At 36.5% G+C, this 18,893-nt stretch overlaps 1 protein-coding gene and 1 long non-coding RNA gene across 2 annotated transcripts in view; one reads left to right on the top strand and one right to left on the bottom strand.

The window, feature by feature from the left end:
* Nucleotides 1–4: 4 nt before the first annotated feature.
* LOC136996924 (uncharacterized) lies at nucleotides 5–2,060 on the bottom strand. Its single transcript, XM_067348493.1, has one exon. It carries the CDS (start codon nucleotides 1,545–1,547, stop codon nucleotides 831–833), a length of 717 nt encoding a protein of 238 aa, XP_067204594.1. The 5' UTR covers nucleotides 1,548–2,060; the 3' UTR covers nucleotides 5–830.
* Nucleotides 2,061–4,342: 2,282 nt separating this feature from the next.
* The window catches only part of LOC136997621 (uncharacterized), a 33,685-nt gene continuing 19,134 nt past the window's right edge, over nucleotides 4,343–18,893 (top strand). Inside the window, exon 1 of the long non-coding RNA XR_010888273.1 lies at nucleotides 4,343–4,586. This is a non-coding gene — a long non-coding RNA (uncharacterized lncRNA). The remainder of the gene's footprint in view (nucleotides 4,587–18,893) is intronic.

The raw sequence follows: 18,893 nt of genomic DNA, 5'->3' as shown, positions 1-18,893 counted from the left end.
CAGATAAGATGCTAATTTTTCAAGACTTGTACTGAGAAATCTGAATGAATCGATAAATCGTAATTTCACGCAAATTTTGGAATTTTCATCCTCCGTATCTTTAACGTTTTTAGTGAATGAAATGTAACGTTCTTTCGTCAGCGGCAGTAAATCAATGTTGCCTTCGAAAGCATTGGCAACATCTTTGATGATGAAATGCGCGTCGTAACCGGATAAATTGTGAAATATCACCGGGATAACGTGGGAGTCTTTGTAATTTAAATTGCACGACGAGTGCGCGGGACCTCGATAACGCCCGGTAAGATGACAATGATCGTGCACCCGCGTATCATCCGGTGTAAACGGTTTCTCGCACACGTGACACGTCGCGGTGCTACGGAATTTTTCCGATTCCTCCGGCGTAAGATCCGCCATGGGGACGATGGTGGTGAGGATCGTTTTCACACGGCGCGCCAAATCGTGAAGTTCATTGACGAGCCACGCCACGCAATCCTCACCGCGATACGACTTATACCCGGATAAAGAATTATCGTACGTGCAACTTACATAATATCCTACGCTAAACACATTGTGATGCTGATAGGCGTATGTGGTGCCGTCTTGTCCATCCTTCTTCTCGAGCGTACATTCGAGATCGGCGTATACAACAAACGGGAGCCGCTCCTTCCGGTTGTAATTGCGGAACGTCAGCCACTTGTCGTCCTCGCTGGGGAGAACGACGGCGCAATCGTTCATTTTCCCGCAGTCGACGCTGTGCGCCGATAATTTCTCAATTGTCCGAAAATAGTGTAAACACCTGTAATAATTTGTATGATTAATAAAGTTTCGAATTATTCTATAAATGTGTTTTTACTTACCGATCGCAAATGTATTTTTTTACATTTTTCTTTGCTCAGTTGCGAGCTCACTAGCCGAGACAGATCCTTAATGCACACAAAATGTGCATCGTTGTTTTTACACACGTAGAGCAGGTTGACATGCTTCTCCTTTTTGTCGTTGGCGAGGCGCAAAGGGACGATTTTGGAGTCTTGGGTGGTAAAGACGTTGACGGAGATGGTGTTCAGTTTCTCAAATTTTGATATTTGCGGAAGCGTCACGGGGAACTCTATGCCGCACAGGTTGAGCACCGTCGAGTAATGTGGGTATTCTATCGTCCTTTCCGGATGTTTTTCCGCTGGATATAGAGCGGCGACGACTGCCCACGCGAAGCATGCATTATCGTTTGATTTCACGTTGACCACCGCCCTTTTCAGCATAATTTTCCGCGGTAACTCGATGTTGCATCCCGCGCGCAGAGGATTCAACTTGTTGACGTTGATTGTTAGGTTCAGGATACGTGACAACGCCCATCCGCTATCACGTTCCTGAAACTCCTCCAGAGATGCCTGTATGACGTCAACCACATGCTTCGTGTACCACTCGTTTAGATCAGATGTTGGATATATCTCTTGATTCTTCGTGGCGATGGTCTTCACGGCAGTCTTGTCGCCCGCGATGAATTCCCCGTTGAACGCGGTGTTAATCTTGACGCTGTTGTGTTCCATCATGACACCCTGGATCCGCTCAATAACCGTATTTTTTATATTTTCCAAAAATTCACGAGGATCGATGTATTCGTGATTGACAACCGCACCCGTCAGCACACGGTTCCTAAACGCCGTCTCGATCTCCTTCCACGTGTAGCCCTTCTTCTCGTATCCGCCGTATCCAGCACCGATGGGTACAAAACGCTCTTGAATGATCTTCCTCACACCCTCCAGACGCACAATTTGCGCCACCAGAGAGTTCACTACTCCGGTTCGTTGTCTCTTGCGACATTTTTCCCTCAGAGAATCGAGGTACTCGTCGCACTCGTAGTCCCATGGGAGAAACTCTCCCAACGTTTTGATATTCACTGCTCGTACGGTGAGATCGCGCTCTATTTTGAACAACTGTGACAATTTATATTTTTTCACGAGCTTTTTATACCCGCTCGTCGCACACGACACTAATTAAAAATATCGATGATGTCATGCAAATTGAAATCTGGCAACATGGCGCCTAAAAGTGGCTGTCTAAGGGCCTATGATCTAAAAATAGCGATGATGTCACGCTAAAACCTGCACGAACTTGCAAAGGATATAAACAATTCTCGGAACTATAAATCATTTTTGTATAAACAATCCTTATCTCTCTATGACTCATGCTTATATAAACAATCCTTATCTTATCTTTTCCAGGAATTTATGTAATCCGATACCTTCTCCGCACCTCCCTCGTCACCCCCTCCACTCCAAAAGTGCTGACGCAGTGTAATCCGATACCCTTTGTATAAACAATCCTTATCTCTATATGACTCATGTTTATAAATTATAGCAATTTAATATGAATAAGTTTATTTTAATAAAACTTTTGAAATTGTTTATTTAAATGGTTCGCTACAACGGTGTAACTTGACTCGCGATAAGTCGGTACAATCGACGCGTTCTCTTATATTACTACAGCGGGATGATGATAAAAAAAAAAACTTACATTTTAAATATAAAAATTTTTTATTTCAATATTTGCATACAAACATTTCCGACATTTCGTCGGTATCGACACAACACATCAACTGTATGATGCCTAAGTACTCGGCTTGCGTCTTACATTTTGATAACAATTTTTCGAAGCGATCCCGACCATACGTCTGATACAATTGTCGAATATACTTCTCCGGAAGCGGTAGATCGCTCAATAGGTATCTGCTTGCAACGTTCTGGTTTATGACCTTCCCGGTGAGTTCAACGAGACTCCTCGGCTGTCGCATCGTGGTGATCCTGAAACATTTTACAATACACCTAAATATCTACTCGCTGAATATTTCTCACTTTCTATTTTTAGAGATATTTTTCTTACCTAATTCGCACAGAGTGCAATCTTTAACGTATGGCGCGGGTCCGTCGATGTGGTCGCGCTGCCACGGCTGGTTGTAGTGCAACGAGCACCGACGGTAACCCTGCACTTCCGGGTCCACTTTTACGTGTTCCGGAAGTTTCTCCCACACTTGATCCACGAACCGAGCAAACTTGCTTAATAAAATCACCTTCGGCACAAATTCTAACTCCGCTGCTGTTAAATTGATAATATCACGTTCATCCGAGAGTGCGATGAACATTTCGACTGTTATACCACTCGTTCTTCGCGGGTCTTATATACCCTTATTGTATATCCAGATATTTATAACCGGTTTTTGTCAACGGGTATCTTCTAGCTAAAATTCTGGGAGGCGTGATCATGCTTCCATCGATACTTGTCGAATTACTTTTATTTCTGTGGATAAAAGCTTGTATAAGTTTGAAATGTAACAATAGCAGTAAGTTTAAAAGTGTAAATAGTAATAGAGTCAACTTACACGTTGGGTGAGAATTTCCGCTTCTTCGCATCCACACCTTGCTGTTTGTCAGCCGGATTACTCATAGTTGTCTGTTGTACGGTAGAAAACATCGTTGCTATAATTCAGATGAAGCTTTGCAGCGATGTAGTGATTGTCCAAATGGTTTCGGATAACTGATGGTTCCTATTTTTTTTCCGCGAGCTTTTTATATCCGCTCGTCGCACACGACACTAATTAAAAATATCGATGATGTCACGCAAATTGAAATCTGGCAACATGGCGCCTAAAAGTGGCTGCCTAAGGGCCTATGATCTAAAAATAGCGATGATGTCACGCTAAAACCTGCACGAACCTGCAAAGGATATAAACAATTCTCGGAACTATAAATCATTTTTGTATAAACAATCCTTATCTCTCTATGACTCATGCTTATATAAACAATCCTTATCTTTTCCAGGAATTTATGTAATCCGATACCTTCCCCGCACCTCCCCCTCACCTCCCTCGTCACCCCCTCCACTCCAAAAGTGCTGACGCAGTGTAATCCGATACCCTTTGTATAAACAATCCTTATCTCTATATGACTCATGTTTATATAAACAATCCTTATCTTATCTCTTCCAGGAATCCTTATATAAACAATCCTTATCTTATCTCTTCCAGGTATTTATGTAATCCGATACCTTCCCCACACCTCCCCCTCACCTCCCTCGTCACCCCTTCCACTCCGTAATTACCCCCTCCCCTCCAAAACAATGACGTCATTACCCCTTCCCCTCAACCTCTTCCCCCTGTAATCCAATACCTTCCCCTCTCCCCCGCACCTCCCTCGTCTCCCCCTCCACTCCAAATTTACCCCCTCTCCTCCAAAACGATGACGTCATTACCCCCTCCCCTCCAAAACGATGACGTCATTACCCCCTCCCCTCCAAAACAATGACGTCATTACCCCCTCCCCTCCAAAACGATGACGTCATTACCCCCTCCCCCTCAACCTCTCCCCCCCTTCACCCGCGCACCCCCTCAGATGCCTGGGTTAGAACCCGTGTTGCTATACTACTCCCAGGGATTTATTTTTGGATGTCCTACGGATATCTGAAAAGCGGACATTCGGATATCCCACGGATGCCCTACGGATATCCTACGGCTTTATACAGACATTCCAGGGATATCTGAAAATCCTTTACATTACATCCCACGGACATCCGTAGGATGAAATTTTGCTATGTGGGTTGACTTGTAAGAGAGTTTCTTTTCGGTATTATTTGTCGGTTTATTACAAAGTCTTTCGGCACGCGCTTTGATGCCATTGATCAAGTAGGGTATAAATTCGGTGTCGCGCAGTGATCGCTCTCAGTATTTTTAAAATATGAAATGAATTTCCAAAACGTTCGGATCTCTTACAAGCGACTCAATATTGCGAAGGCTCAGGACATATAATACAGTCTCAAGGCGTTGCCAAGCGACTCAGGACCATTAAGGTTCTTAGGCGTTATCGCATCTCGTAAATTGAGATCACTGATTATAAAGTTTGCGTGATTTCAACTGTTGGTGAATAAATAATAAACAATTATTTTGTGGATCTGCAATAAACATTGGCATTAATACGAAAGAGTTATTATTATTTGAATACGCGAAAACGCAATTTGGATATCAAGGTTATTCGGGTTAAGAACATGTGTTTTGATAAATTTTTTAAAATTATTAGTACGTGAATAAGCCATCTTAAAATCGTTTTTTTTTGTAGTGGATACAAATTTCTCCAAGACTGAACAAACGGCACTGTAAAATATTTTTTATTTTTAGAATCACTGTCTTGAGTGTTATTGTTTAAAATAGTAATTTTTTTATGTACTGTAGGATGCTGAGAATTAAGATTTAAATATCTTCCTGAAAATGAAGGTTTATAGTACCAGTCACAGACAATCTTGTCATTCTCAACAATCAATTTTACATCTAAATAATTAAGATAATCATCATCTCCTATTTTCATAGTAAATTGCATGCTTTGGAAAAAAGTTAAATATCTCCAATACTTCTTCCATCGGCTCTCTGGGAGCTGTCTTAATAACATTGTCAACGTATGTACGTTGCGCTGCATAAACTGCGTACTGTTACGAGCGTATAGCTACGTAATAGATTATTTAGAATAAGTCGGGACACGTTTGTGGAAAAAGTCTTTATTCGGTGTTGCTGGTTTGAGCTTTGATCGAGAACTAAACTGGCGAGAATGATCTTCGTTTAAGGTGCTGTAGGAAAATTGTAGCGGCGGAATGTTTATTGGAAGGAGGCGGTTTTATCAAAGAGAAAATACGCGTTAGGCATAGGGACAGCGTTTAGGTTAACCCATGTTTGTTGCAGTTATCGAAGGGTCATGTGTTTAAGATCAAGAAGGAGTAAAGATAAAAAAGGTTCGAAGGTTCGAATAAACAGAGTAATCTAAGAAACTATAAGTTGCGGCACGCAAAGGTCCGTTTATACATATCCGTACCATATCCGTACCGTGTCCGTACCGTACCGGCAAGATTCGATATGAGTATTTACACATATCCGGCTCGCATCCGTGAATGTTTTGAAACATCAGTCTTGAGACATACATCTGACTGTGAACATAGCAGAGCTATCGATAAACGAATTAGCGGTAATAGCATTAATTTTAGACGAAGAAAAATCTTAAAAAAAAAAAAAAAAAAAACGGATTTTATGGGTTCATAAAGCATGGACAAAACGAAAAACAAAAGATGAATTTTTTACATTATATAAAGAATTGGTTGATGATGCAACTAAATTTTATCAATATTTTAGAATGTCAGAACATGCTTTTAATGTGTTACTCAATTTAATTGATAATAAAATACGAAAACAATATACAAGATGGAGAGAACCGGCTAGCGAAAACACGTTCCTACATATGTATAAATTTTTGAAGAGAATTGTGTATTTTTTCTTCAAATAAAATAATGTTTAATAAATATAAAAATTTATTTGTAAAATAATATTTATCATGAGTAAAATTACCTGGTTGGTCAAGTTCTTGAGAAATACTCTGCCACAGTTTTTCTTTATAAATTCCATCAAGATATTTTGGATGGGAAAGATCGTATAATTCGATGTGTTGTTGCACTAATTCTATCAATTTTGTTGAAATAATTTTATCTTAATCCATTTCTTAATTTTAAAAGAATGCTCTCGATATCGCAGATTGATACAAAATGAGACTCAAAAATCTGAATGCTACACTGAAGCCTATTTACATTTGTCAGTACCGGCACGTTCAGTGCCGTCCGATCCGTGAAAATATCGTCGTCAACGACATCTGCGGTGCCGGTACGGACACGGACGGCACGGATACGGAATAGTGTAAATACTTACATTTAATCATATGGAATCGAATCTAGCATCCGTGCACGGACGTGTACGGTACGGACACGGTACGGATACGGTACGAACACGGTACGGATACGGTACGGATATGTATAAACGGACCTTAACAGTGTATCGGCACGTGGTGTTCCTCGCCGGCAACGGTATACGTATGTGAAACAACCGAAGGCGTCACACGCATTCACACAAACGCGTATTTGATGTGTCGCTTGAAGCAAGGAGCACAGCGAGTAGCAAAGGAAAAAGTAGTGGGGGATATTTTCATTTTGCATCCTTAGCGCAAATCGGACGATCGAGAGAGAAAGCATTGCAAGACGTGATGTCAAGTTAGTGGTGTCCCTATAGCTGTCTTCCTCATGCGACCGTCTAATGAAAGAAGTGCGAGCGAGACAGTTAGGGCAGCTTGGTGTCCCTATCGATGTCTCGTTCGCTCTAACACCTATGTGTCGTGCTTTTCTTTCTTTCCTTTAAAAAACGTAGCTGAGCCGCGTGCACCGACCGCCGGCATTCATTCTATTAATTATTATATCATATAAAGAGGCTTAATTTAATGAAGAATAGAAATTTGTATTGAAATGTTTAATTATACGAATATAAGAATTGTTTGCTTCCGTAACAAAAATACACGCTCGTCCTGATCAATTATTTATTTATTTATGATTGCGTAATTAATAACTTCTTTATTATAAGCAAAATTAGTAATAATGGAACAGAACAAGTCGCTAGAACATACTGTCTCCAATAAATGTTCAAATATAAGATTTATTCGAAAATATACTTTAAAGTGCTGTAACTTTGCAAAAAAAATCGCAGCAACCTGCTTTTTTTTTAATTAAAGGGGATGATTCGAGCTTTATGCCGCTGTAAACATCCACCCAAAAAATTTTAGCAAGTCCATGCATTCCGTCAAACTTTGCAATTTTCAATATGACAAAAATGCCCTTAGATTTAAGGAGTTACAGTGGTGTATTAAACTTAAAATCGAGCCATAATATCTTAAAGTAGAGATTTCAGACTTTAATTTTTAAAAAAAGTCATGATCCTACGATGATTTTTCGCAGAGTTATCGTCCGTCAAAGTTGACCAATTTTTGCCCAAAATTTTTCTATGCCATAATTTTTTTGTGCAGAATATATACATATACAGGGTGTCTCTGAACTCAGTGTCAAAACTGATATAGCAGCTTTAGCACATGAAAACAAGTCAAAAATGCCTAATAAACATATGTCAGATTCCGAACGGCTTCGAAGTTAGGGGGTATTGAAGTTGCTTTTGTAAGAAAACATGAATTTAAGTAAATGTTGTTTAATGTTCTTTATTCTATTTAAAGTAATACAAAAGGTGCTCGACAATTCCTCCGTCGACCTCGACGCACTTTCTAGCATGAATTAATAAATCGTTTCAAACTTTTTGTAAAACGTTTGAAGTTTCGCGGATGACATCAGCAGCATTAAGTGTCAGTTGCCACAGTTGTTCTGAATCCTGAATCTCATTCTGGTAGACTAGATCTTTCATTTGTCCCTAAAGAAAAAAATCCAAAATCCAAACTTTAAATAGAATAAAAAACATTAAACAACATACTTTTTACTTTAATTCATGTTTTTTTACGAATGCATACTCCGTAACTTCGAAACCGTTCGGAATCTGACATACGTTTATTAGGCATTTTCAACTTGTTTTTATGTGCTAAAGCCGCTGTATCAGTTTTGGCACTGAGTTCAGAGACACCTTGTATAAAACTTTGATCGTTTTAGGGTGAGAGAAGATGTTTGATTTTGCTTAATTTTTGCACGTAGCTTACTGCACGTAAGAGACAACTTTTCCCCAAGTTACAAAACAAAATTTAAAAATTCTTTTTTTGTTGCACTCTATTGTACATTTTCTAAATACTAGTCTCTTACTCTTACAAACTTAAATTATAACCATATCGAACTATCGTATTTATCATGATTACCAAAGACATAAATTTAATCAACATCATATCTTCAATATCTTCATGGTGTACTAGTGTTTATATACATTATATTTATTTTTGTTGATGCTTGATAAAAATGCTGATATTTAGCAAAATATTAATATTTTTCCATATAAGGACTATTTGAGTTAATTATTTAAAAACAAAGTTACGGTTTACTGCTGAAGAAAGAACTTTCTATTTAATTAAAAATTATTATAAATAAATCGTATAAATAAATAAAAATGTCATTTAAAAGTTAAATATAATAATATACAATGTATAATAAAAAATATGATAAAAATAATATAGGTAGTTCGAGAAGTTCTCAGCCTGACACAGAAAACACATGATTTTTGGCAAAATTTTTTATTTTTTAACATAATTCCCTTTCAACTCAATACACTTATTCCAACGATATTCTAACTTTTTTATACCGTCTATATAATATGATTTCTTTAAACCTTCAAAATAAGCGTTAGTTTCATCGATTACTTCGATATTTGAGCCAAATCTTTTTCCAGTAAGCCATTTCTTCATGTTTGGAAAGAGAAAAAAGTTACTGGGGGCTAAATCTGGTGAATACAGCGCGTGCGGAACCAATTCGAAGCGCAATTCATACAATTTTGCGACTGCAATCGGAAAAGTGTGAGCGGGTGCATTGTCATGATTGAAAAGCACTTTCTTTTTGCCAAATGAGGACGTTTAGCCTTAATAGCATCATTCAATTGATCCAATAATGCTGCATAATATTCTCCGTTGATGGTTTTTCCTTTTTTTAGGTAGTCGATGAGCACAATACCATGAAAATCCCAGAAAACAGTTGCCATCACCTTTCCGGCTGATGGAACTGTTTTCGCTTTCTTTGGAGCACTTCCACCCGCTTCTACCCATTGCTTCGACTGTGTTTTAGTTTTTGGCGTGTAATGGTGAATCCATATTTCATCAAGCGCCGCAAAAAATCGGTTGGATTGCGTTTAAACATGTCCAAACACTCTTTAGAAACGTTCATTCGAATGCGTTTTTGATCGACTGTTAGCAAACGCGGCACCCATCGCGCTGAAAGCTTTTTCATATGCAAATGCTTATGTAAGATATTGTGTATGCGATCATTTGAGATGTTTGCAATGTTAGCAAGCTTACGCATTTTTGCTCGTCAATCATTCAATACGGCATTATGGATTTTTTCTATGATTTCGTCAGTCGTAGCGGTTTTTGGGCGACCTGAACGTTCATCGTCATTTATGGACGTACGACCACGTTTAAATTCAACAGCCCATTTCTTAACAGTTGAAAATAACGGTGAAGATTCTCCTGAAGTTGAATCAAGCTCGTTTTTTATTTCTGTTGGCGTTAAACCTTTTAAAACGAAGTATTTTATCACTGCGCTATATTCGATTTTATCCATTTTTAAATAAAACCAAAAGTTGATTGCTTTACACGACCAAAATAAAGAAACTAATAAACGCATTTGTCTGAAATTTTGACAGTAACTCCCTGCAGGATAAAACGTGCAAAAAATTACAGCGGTTTGATACTTCTAACATCATATCTGTGTCAGGCCGAGAACTTTTCGAACTACCCTCGTGTGTTTTATAGAAAATAATTGCTACGCCACAAAAAGTGTAAAAAATATTTACCTCTAAAAAATAACCCTAAAAAATATTTAAAAAAATATTTATATCAAAATTAAATATGAAATCTATAATCAATTGCATAGCCAATTACATAGAAGCAATTCAATTTGCGAGGATTTGTGATTTGAAATAATAGTTGTTATAAAATCAATCTTACATTTATAAAAATATTATACATTATAGATTCTTTCCATCAAATTAAAACTTATTTTATACAGTTGCATGTTGCAAATTACATGATTTTTTTTTTAAAGCAGCTATGTGTTTTTTTTATACCAATTGATTCATCTCATTATATGCATAAATGTATTATGGGGCTACATACACCTAGAAATTTTGAAAAAATGCATTTTTTGTTTTTTGCATATTCGAAAAGTATATGGTCTTGAGAATATCCCCTGCAAGTTTCAAAATAATTCCTTGAAAATTCTCGGAGATATAGCGAAAAAGATCTAAGTGCGTATCAACGTTTTTATCGGAATGTCAAACTTTAAACGCGTTTTTCTCGAAACCATGTTTTCAAAACGCGTACCCGAAATATCTCGGAAACAGCTGGACTGATTTACTTGAAATTTAAAGGGCTTAATCTACACAAAAAAAGTCTTCATCGGCGGATTTTTTTTAGAGCCCTTATTTTTTTTGCAGCTAAAAGAACGACCGATTTTTACCCTAAAAATCACTGTGTTTATTTAAACGACCGCCATTTCGTCAAAAATCAATATTTTAAAAATCGGCCACGATAAAGATTAGATAATTTCATACAGTTTAAGAAAATTCTAGTCTGGTTTATTTCAGACAAGTCCTGTAAGAGCTGTATTGGTTACCGCAGAGCATCTTTTTTTAACATGGTCTTGTGCCGAGGACAATATCTCCGCCATTTTCAAATATTTCTATTTCAAATTTATTCTGAAACATGTTGTAACAACGTACTTTAAAGTAAAAAAAACTAGGATTAATTACATACATTACGTTTCTCAAAAAAAAATCGTGAAAAAGGCCTATTTTTTACATCTCTAGGTGTATGTAGCCCCTTAAGGTAAGATTACCGAAAACTGAATATTTTACAAAATATTTTGTCTTTTGTGTCAAAATACTGTAACTTTCAAGTCTTATAACTCCAAAAGTACTCAATAAAAAAATATTTCATTATAGTGTTTTAAAAAGCTTTCGAGATAAGCTACAAGAATATGCAATAAAAAATGGGTGTTTTTATTTAAAAAATTCAAGATGATCTTGTCCTTGTCGGCGACGTCACCCAAATTCAAACTGATAAGAACAGTGAATAGATCTTTTTAAACCCTACAACTTTTACATAAAACTTTTTCTTTATCTCTTTTAGTTTCCGAGATATCCGTCTGGGGCGATTAAAATGCCCCACCTTGTATGTATATATATCATATAAAAAATACTATTGCGCAACACATGTGGCATAAACGATACGTTATGCAGCGCGACGCATATAGTGTGATATTGACGGCTCATTTCTGAAAGATGTGATTTCGAAACATGATAAAATTATATATCGTTGAAATCAGTGTAAAAAGTGTTACAACTTTTGTCATTACAAAAATTTTGAAATTAGTAAAAATAAAAGCAAAGGGGTAAATAAAAAAATACAACATTTTTTTAAATCTAGCTACGCGGTTATAAAGTCCATAAAAGACCATATAACTTTTATTATAAACATTTTTTTATATTTCTTATAGTTTTAATGATATTTGATCAAAACCAAATAGACCGCTTTAGTTTGTAGGGGTTGTTTCAACCCCTAAACGTGCGAGAACGCAGAAAAAAAACACCGGTCTATTATTTTAAACTACTCTACAACATATTCGAAGCTCATCAAAATCGAAGGGGGACACTTACGTCACTTTTCCTTTAAGTTTTTTTAATTTAAAATTTATTTTATATTTAAATTTGTCTTTTTTTAATTAAAATTCTTTTCATATTTAAATATGTTCTATTATTTTAATCACGTTGTAATAGAAAATTAAAACAACTATTTTGTACAACAGTCTTTTGGTTTGAAAATGACAGTTTTTGTATTAAAATAATACTATTTTGTATGAGTTAAACTTATTTTGAAAATCAGGTTTCTATTAATAAAAATAAAATAAGTTTTTATTTTATGAAAAGAATCTATAATATATAATACATATTTTGAGCCGTAAAATATTTAACAAACATTACCATAACCTGAAAGTTCAGAATAAAAATACTAGTTTTTCCCTGACCGGCCAGATCCAGGAAAAAATACAGATAGATATTTTTTAACCAAAACCTGGGAAAAATTGTGGAAAATTTATAGCGAAAAGCCAGGACCAGTCTGGATTTTCCAAGCTAATATTTTCCATGCGAGGCCCGTATATATTCAGGGAAGATCGAGGGAAATTTCTACCTGGGTATCACAATGATGTCATAGCGACATTATATCTGTGATAAAGCAGACATTCGTATGTCACCACGATTTCATTATGACATATTTGAGCGTTACAGAGAAATATCATTATGATATCACTGTGATTTGTTTTACTATGCGGGTATGATCCTCACATCTAACATAATTTGTATAATGCGCCCGTTATAATCGGCAGCTATATTTCTCACAAGAAATATAACTCGTTCTAGCTACAGTATCAAAACTCATTTACTCAATGCAATTATTATTATTTGGCAATGAGATCTAAATTTTCAAGAGAAGATATTCCTAGAATGTTGCTGTTACAAATTTTAGATGTGACAAACAATATTTTAGCAAATACAAAAAATAGCGATACATTTTTGTTGTGACACCTAGAAATCTACCTACATCAGCAAAACATTTTTTTCAGTATATACAATACCTGTAATTTATTGAAAGAGTTTATTAAACTAACATCTCTTGAAATTAATTCCGACAACAGTCTTTTTTCATGAAATGTTTTACGGAAGATGATCAGATATAGGACTGAAACGTTTATTAGAATTATTTGCGAGAATTTAAGAAGATTGTAATTTGCATATTGACTTAAGGCTATAGATATTTTGTTAAAAAATTGCTATCCCTCGAGTTTCATATTTACAACTATTCACAAAAAGCTTAAATTTTTAATACATAATAAAGAATTAAATAATAAAAACGTTGATAATAGAACAGACTCAGAAAACAAATGATGGAAGAGTTCATAAGAATTTCTTTACGATTCCGTTCGTTAAAACTATTTCGGGAGATTTTACATCTATAACGAGAACTTGTGACTTGAAATTAGCTTTTTCTATTAGCAATGGTCTTAAACAATTCATTAAAATAGGTAAAGATCAATTAGATGCACTCTCTCATTGCGGCGTTGTATACAAGATCTCATGTTGTGATTGTGAGGCTACCTACATGGGGCAGACAAAGAGAATACTTATTACAAGAATTAAGGAACACAAGTCGGATATTAATAAAAAAAGTGGATCTCCCTCTGTTATCTCCAGACACAGATTAGTTTCCTCACATAAAATAGATTGGAAAAATATTAAAATATTAGATGAAAAACAATCATACAGCAAGTGGTTAATTTCAGAAATGCTTTACATTAAGAGACAAAAAGAAGGACTAAATCTAAAAAACAACACGAAGTCATTACCCAAATGACTCAAATAAATATCTCCCGGTATCAGGAGACGCAGTAGTGTCTCCGGCCAAGTTCAAAAAATGGGTGGACTTCCGAAAAGCTATCACCTCCGATTTGGCTGATATTTAGCCTAAATACTTATTTTATCTAGTAAATAATACTCCCAAATGGATTTTTGTCGCAAATTCTTCCTCCGCCCCCCAGCCCCTCTCAAAGGTAAAACCGTTTTTGTTAATTATTTTAGAAAGTATTCATTGTACGGAAAAAGTTATCAAACAAAAAATGAAGCTCAAAAAGCTCTACAAATAAGGTCCTATATATATTTTACCTAACTCCAATATTTAAAAATATATAATAGAAGAACATTAAGAGCCGTCGCAGGATGTAGTGCTAAATTTTTAATTTTTCTTCAAGAAATTCTTCAATAAATTAGTCTATATAAGACAGTTAGATTGTACCCCGATCTCAGATCGAGATACCTAAAGTGTACAAAAATTTAAGTACAATGTTCTCATATATCGAGAAACTTAATGTACATATAGGAATTATTGGAAAGAAAGGAAGAGAAAGAAAAAATATCAGGACGCGAGTGGCCAATATTTTAGTTGTTATTATCAAAAAACTTGTAAAAGCCCCCATAGAAGGAGCGGAACACACTGCCTGCACGCATACACTTTCTACGCAAAGCGAGGTTCCACATGGGTTTATTAATTTCTACGCAAAGCGAGATTCAATCCAAACCCTATGTATATAGTTTTTTGATAGTGGAGCTTCCCGCAGGGCGGCGGAACACTGCTTCCAGATTTCTGATAATAACGACTAAAATATTGAAATTAGGTAAAATATCTATAGGATCTTATTTGTAGAGCTTTTTATAAGCTTCATTTTTTGTTTGACAACTTTTTCCGTATAATAAATACTTTCTGAAATAATTGACAAAAACGGTTTTATCTTTGAGGGGGGCTGAGGGGCGGAGAAGGCATTTGCGCCAAAAATCCATTTGGGAATATTATTTACTAGATAAAATAAGTATTTTGGTTGAAAATCAGCCAAATCGGAGGTGATAGCTTTTCGGAAGTTTATCCGAAAAAACAAATTTCAATGTTACTCGCAATCTATATCGTACATCTTTGAATCGCTGTATTTTTTACATTTTTTAAAATAAAATTTTGTTATTTTTGAACATTAAAAGTTAATTTTATCGTTTAAAAAAATTATAATTATCAATTAATACACATGATTGTAAAAAACTTGAAAATATTTTTTTATTTTATTATTATTAAATAATAAAATTTTTCAAAATTAAGGAAATAAGGGAAAACACTTTTTAAAAATTTTTTAAAATATTTTTTACCATAATGTGAAAGACCATTAAAAAACCATAATACTTTGAATTTAACATTTTTACAATATCTCTTATGGTTTTAAAGATATTAGCAAAAATATGAAAAATCAGATTTTCTTTGAAGAGTGTTTCCACCCCTACAATCGTTTTTCAGCCAAAACAAAAAATAGCTTGTTGATTAGATTCGTATATATTATATTTCTGCAAAGTTTCAGATTTTTTTGACTTTTACAATTGCTGAACCTTCCTTGTAACCCAAGTAGCACATGAAACTTTAAAACGTCTGCGATAACGTTGTCGTAACTTAAACCGCAGCATTTTTGTCTAGCACAGCTACTGCCACAACGTCACTGTATCGTTTTGACAAAGTTGTAGCAGCAAAAGTGGGACAACATTTTTAGGCTTTGAAAACGATATCGCAGCTATTGGGCTGCACAACTATTTTGCTATAAAAAAGTTGTTATAGCCACATTACAGCAAGCACATGAAGTTTTAAAATGTTTGCAGTAACGTTGTTGTAGCTTAAACTGTAGCATTTTTGTTTAGCACAGCTACCGCTACAACGTCATTGTAACGTTTTGATAAAATTGTAGCAGCAAAAATAAGATAATATTTTTAGGCTTTAAAAACTATATCGTAGCCATTTGGCTGCACAATTATTTTGCCGTAAAAAAGTTGTCATAGCCATATTACAGCAGTGGCAGTAAAATTACGTAAAAATATTGAAAAAAAAATTTAAAAAAAATTTTTGCTTTAACTGGCATTGAACCTATGACATCCCGGAACATTCGCCTCACTAAACTTAGATCAAATTTAAAGATTAATTAATCATTACAAATTATTACAATTTATAAAGTACGTTATAAGTATACAAGCGCGGACGCAAATTCATAAGAGACTGATTACAGAACCACATATAGATCTTTAAGTATTAATATTAGAGCCGCATGAACGCATAGGTCCACTTGACCATCGCTGATACATGCTAAATTTAATATAAAACTGATAGTCACGTTACTCTGCTTTTGCTGTGACATACAAATTACAGCCAGATTACAGCTATTTTGGCTATATTTTAGCTTCTATCCATGCGCATGCGTGGTAACAATTTACGGTGTACGTGCATAATAAACTTCCCAAATTTTCTAAACTTTTGCAAGTCAGTCAATAGTCTTCTTTTCATTTTGAAAACTTGTTACCTATTCACTTTTTAATCCCAAAAGTAATAAAATGGCTGAGGTTTTGACTTTTCTTTATAGTTATCATAATTTTACAACTATTTATACAGCTAAAATAGCTGTGGTTGAATTTTGGCTTTTGTTATTGCTGTTACAGCAACTTTATATTAATTAATACAGCTGAAATAGCTGTAGCTGAATTTTGTTTTTTGTTATTGCTGTCACAGCGACTTTAAACCAATTAATGCAGTTAAAATGGTTGCGGCTAATTTTGGTTTTTTTGATAGCTGCCACAGCAATTTTATAGTTATTAATACAGCTAAAATAGCTGTGGCTGCCTTTTTACTTTTTTATTAGTTGTCACAGCGCTTTTGCAGTTAAAAGTTTAGCAAAATAATATTTGCTGTCAAATAGCTGTAATTAAGGCTGGCAGAACGCTATACTAATTACATTTTTGCTGTCGCAGCGAATATAGCCAGACTGTGTTACTTGGGAAGTTATATGTTGTGTGACATGACATTTTTCCTGTCCGTCACAAGGGCGAATAAGCCCGGTCGAGGAGTGAAATTTGAGATTGCAACCCCATTCGGGGGGGTGACCTCTCCCTCTTGCGCTTTGTATCTATATTCCATTAAAACTCTAGCGTTCTGCGGGTCAGAGTGAGTGACCACACACCTGTTTTTTGTATATACCGAGGAGCAGCCTTCGTGGGATCCGCGAGGGACTTAGCAGACAGGACGACGGAGGCCCGGACATCTAGTGGACGGATCAAGGAGTCTAAAAGGTCACGTGAGAATATTCCATCGTATTCGATCAGACCCTAAAGACGATGTCGCTACCGAAATTAATGTTTCAGACACGAAGCGGAGCGAGGCCAGTAGACGCGCCGAGAGGTTTAACACCCGAGAGGAAAGCGCGCTCTCGCACTCCCGACAACCAGGAGTGGAGCCACGTTTAAAGGAGCTGCCGTAACGAGCCGGAGAAAGAGAATCGAGTCGGAACCTGGCCAATTCACGACCGATTCAATACACGATTCAATTCCGTAACGGAAAAGACCGAGAAGAATGTACGAGCAGGCTGCCACAAGCAAGATTGGTGTCACCTCGGAAAAGCGCCACAGAAAACCGAACGATCCAGGAGCGACGCAAAGTATCGATTTACGCCTCATCGATACCGAAGGATCTACGTGCGCAATACGATGCGCGGATTGTCCGGCGGGCCTCACTGTCATCACTGTTCAGCAAGGTAGCGACCGGAGTGCACCAGTCAGGACCATGACGAACGTACTTCATTTTTGTAAGGCCATTACTTCGACGTTGCGGTAAGAGCGGAACCAGCGCACGGCCTGCGCCTCTCGAGAATAAACTCCTGCGTGATTTACGGGAGATCTATGATCAATGTCGAGTATCGTCGCGATTGTCGTGAGGTTAGAATAACGCAATTGTCGTGAGGCCGGGTCTCGCTGATTTTTGCCTTTTAGAATAAGACTCCGCCGCACTCTTCCCCTCGAAACTGCCGAGTCGACAGTCGCTATTTCGTGTTTCGTGATTACAATTTTGTATAGTGCAGTCGCACATGTCGTCGCCTTTTGCGTACAGTATTCGTAGTTTGTTTATTTATTTGTGTCGCATCTGATTTCGTTCCATTCTCTAATGAATCGTATAGACCTTCTATTGAGAGAGACAAGCGTAAGATCTATTTGCCGATTGAAATGAATGTAGTATTGGACAAGTGGTAACGACAGTGATCGTCGATTACCGCGGGTACAGATTATGTATCGCGTACCGAGTGAGACGTAAAATACGCGGCTTTCTGCAAACCGAACATCCGTATGATTAAAGATTCTTTCACCGGTAGTGAATTCAATCGCTTCATAAAGCAGATCCATCCGATACAGTCCATAGTCTATACTATCGTATTAATTTTATTACTGTTATCGAAATACACATTAATTGTTATATTACTTGTTGTGTCTTCTCTCACAACCCTAAGATCGGACTCCTCTCTCCAAGTCCTCCGGAATCTCCAAAGAACTCCGTCCCTCTGCCATTTGGTGAGAGCGGACTAGCCGAACTTATCGCTGTTGCTCTTTATCATTTATACACTTTCGTGTAATAGTTTGTGCGGCGCGAAAATACACGCCTGGCGTCCAATTATTACCATGATCACGTGATTAAGATCGGATAAGGAGAGCAACGAAGTTTTGCACGCCTTCCCGCGGATCTGTTAACCGCGAAGGAAAAGTCGTCGCAGATCTTTGATCGTCGTTGATCTTTATCCATGGTATTACATGTCACCTACTAAATATACTTTACATACATACATAAAATTTTAATTCATGGATTATCTATAGTAAAAAAAACAATACTTCTCATTGGACAGCTCTCAGAAGAAGCTCTCGAGGCTAGATATAAAAATATTAAGAGATATAGAGAATAATC

The sequence above is a fragment of the Linepithema humile genome, chromosome 2 (genome assembly GCF_040581485.1).
Source record: "Linepithema humile isolate Giens D197 chromosome 2, Lhum_UNIL_v1.0, whole genome shotgun sequence".
Classification (NCBI taxonomy): Eukaryota; Metazoa; Arthropoda; class Insecta; order Hymenoptera; family Formicidae; genus Linepithema; species Linepithema humile.
Note: the sequence above shows the minus strand (reverse complement) of the source record. Positions and strands in the feature narration are given on the sequence as shown.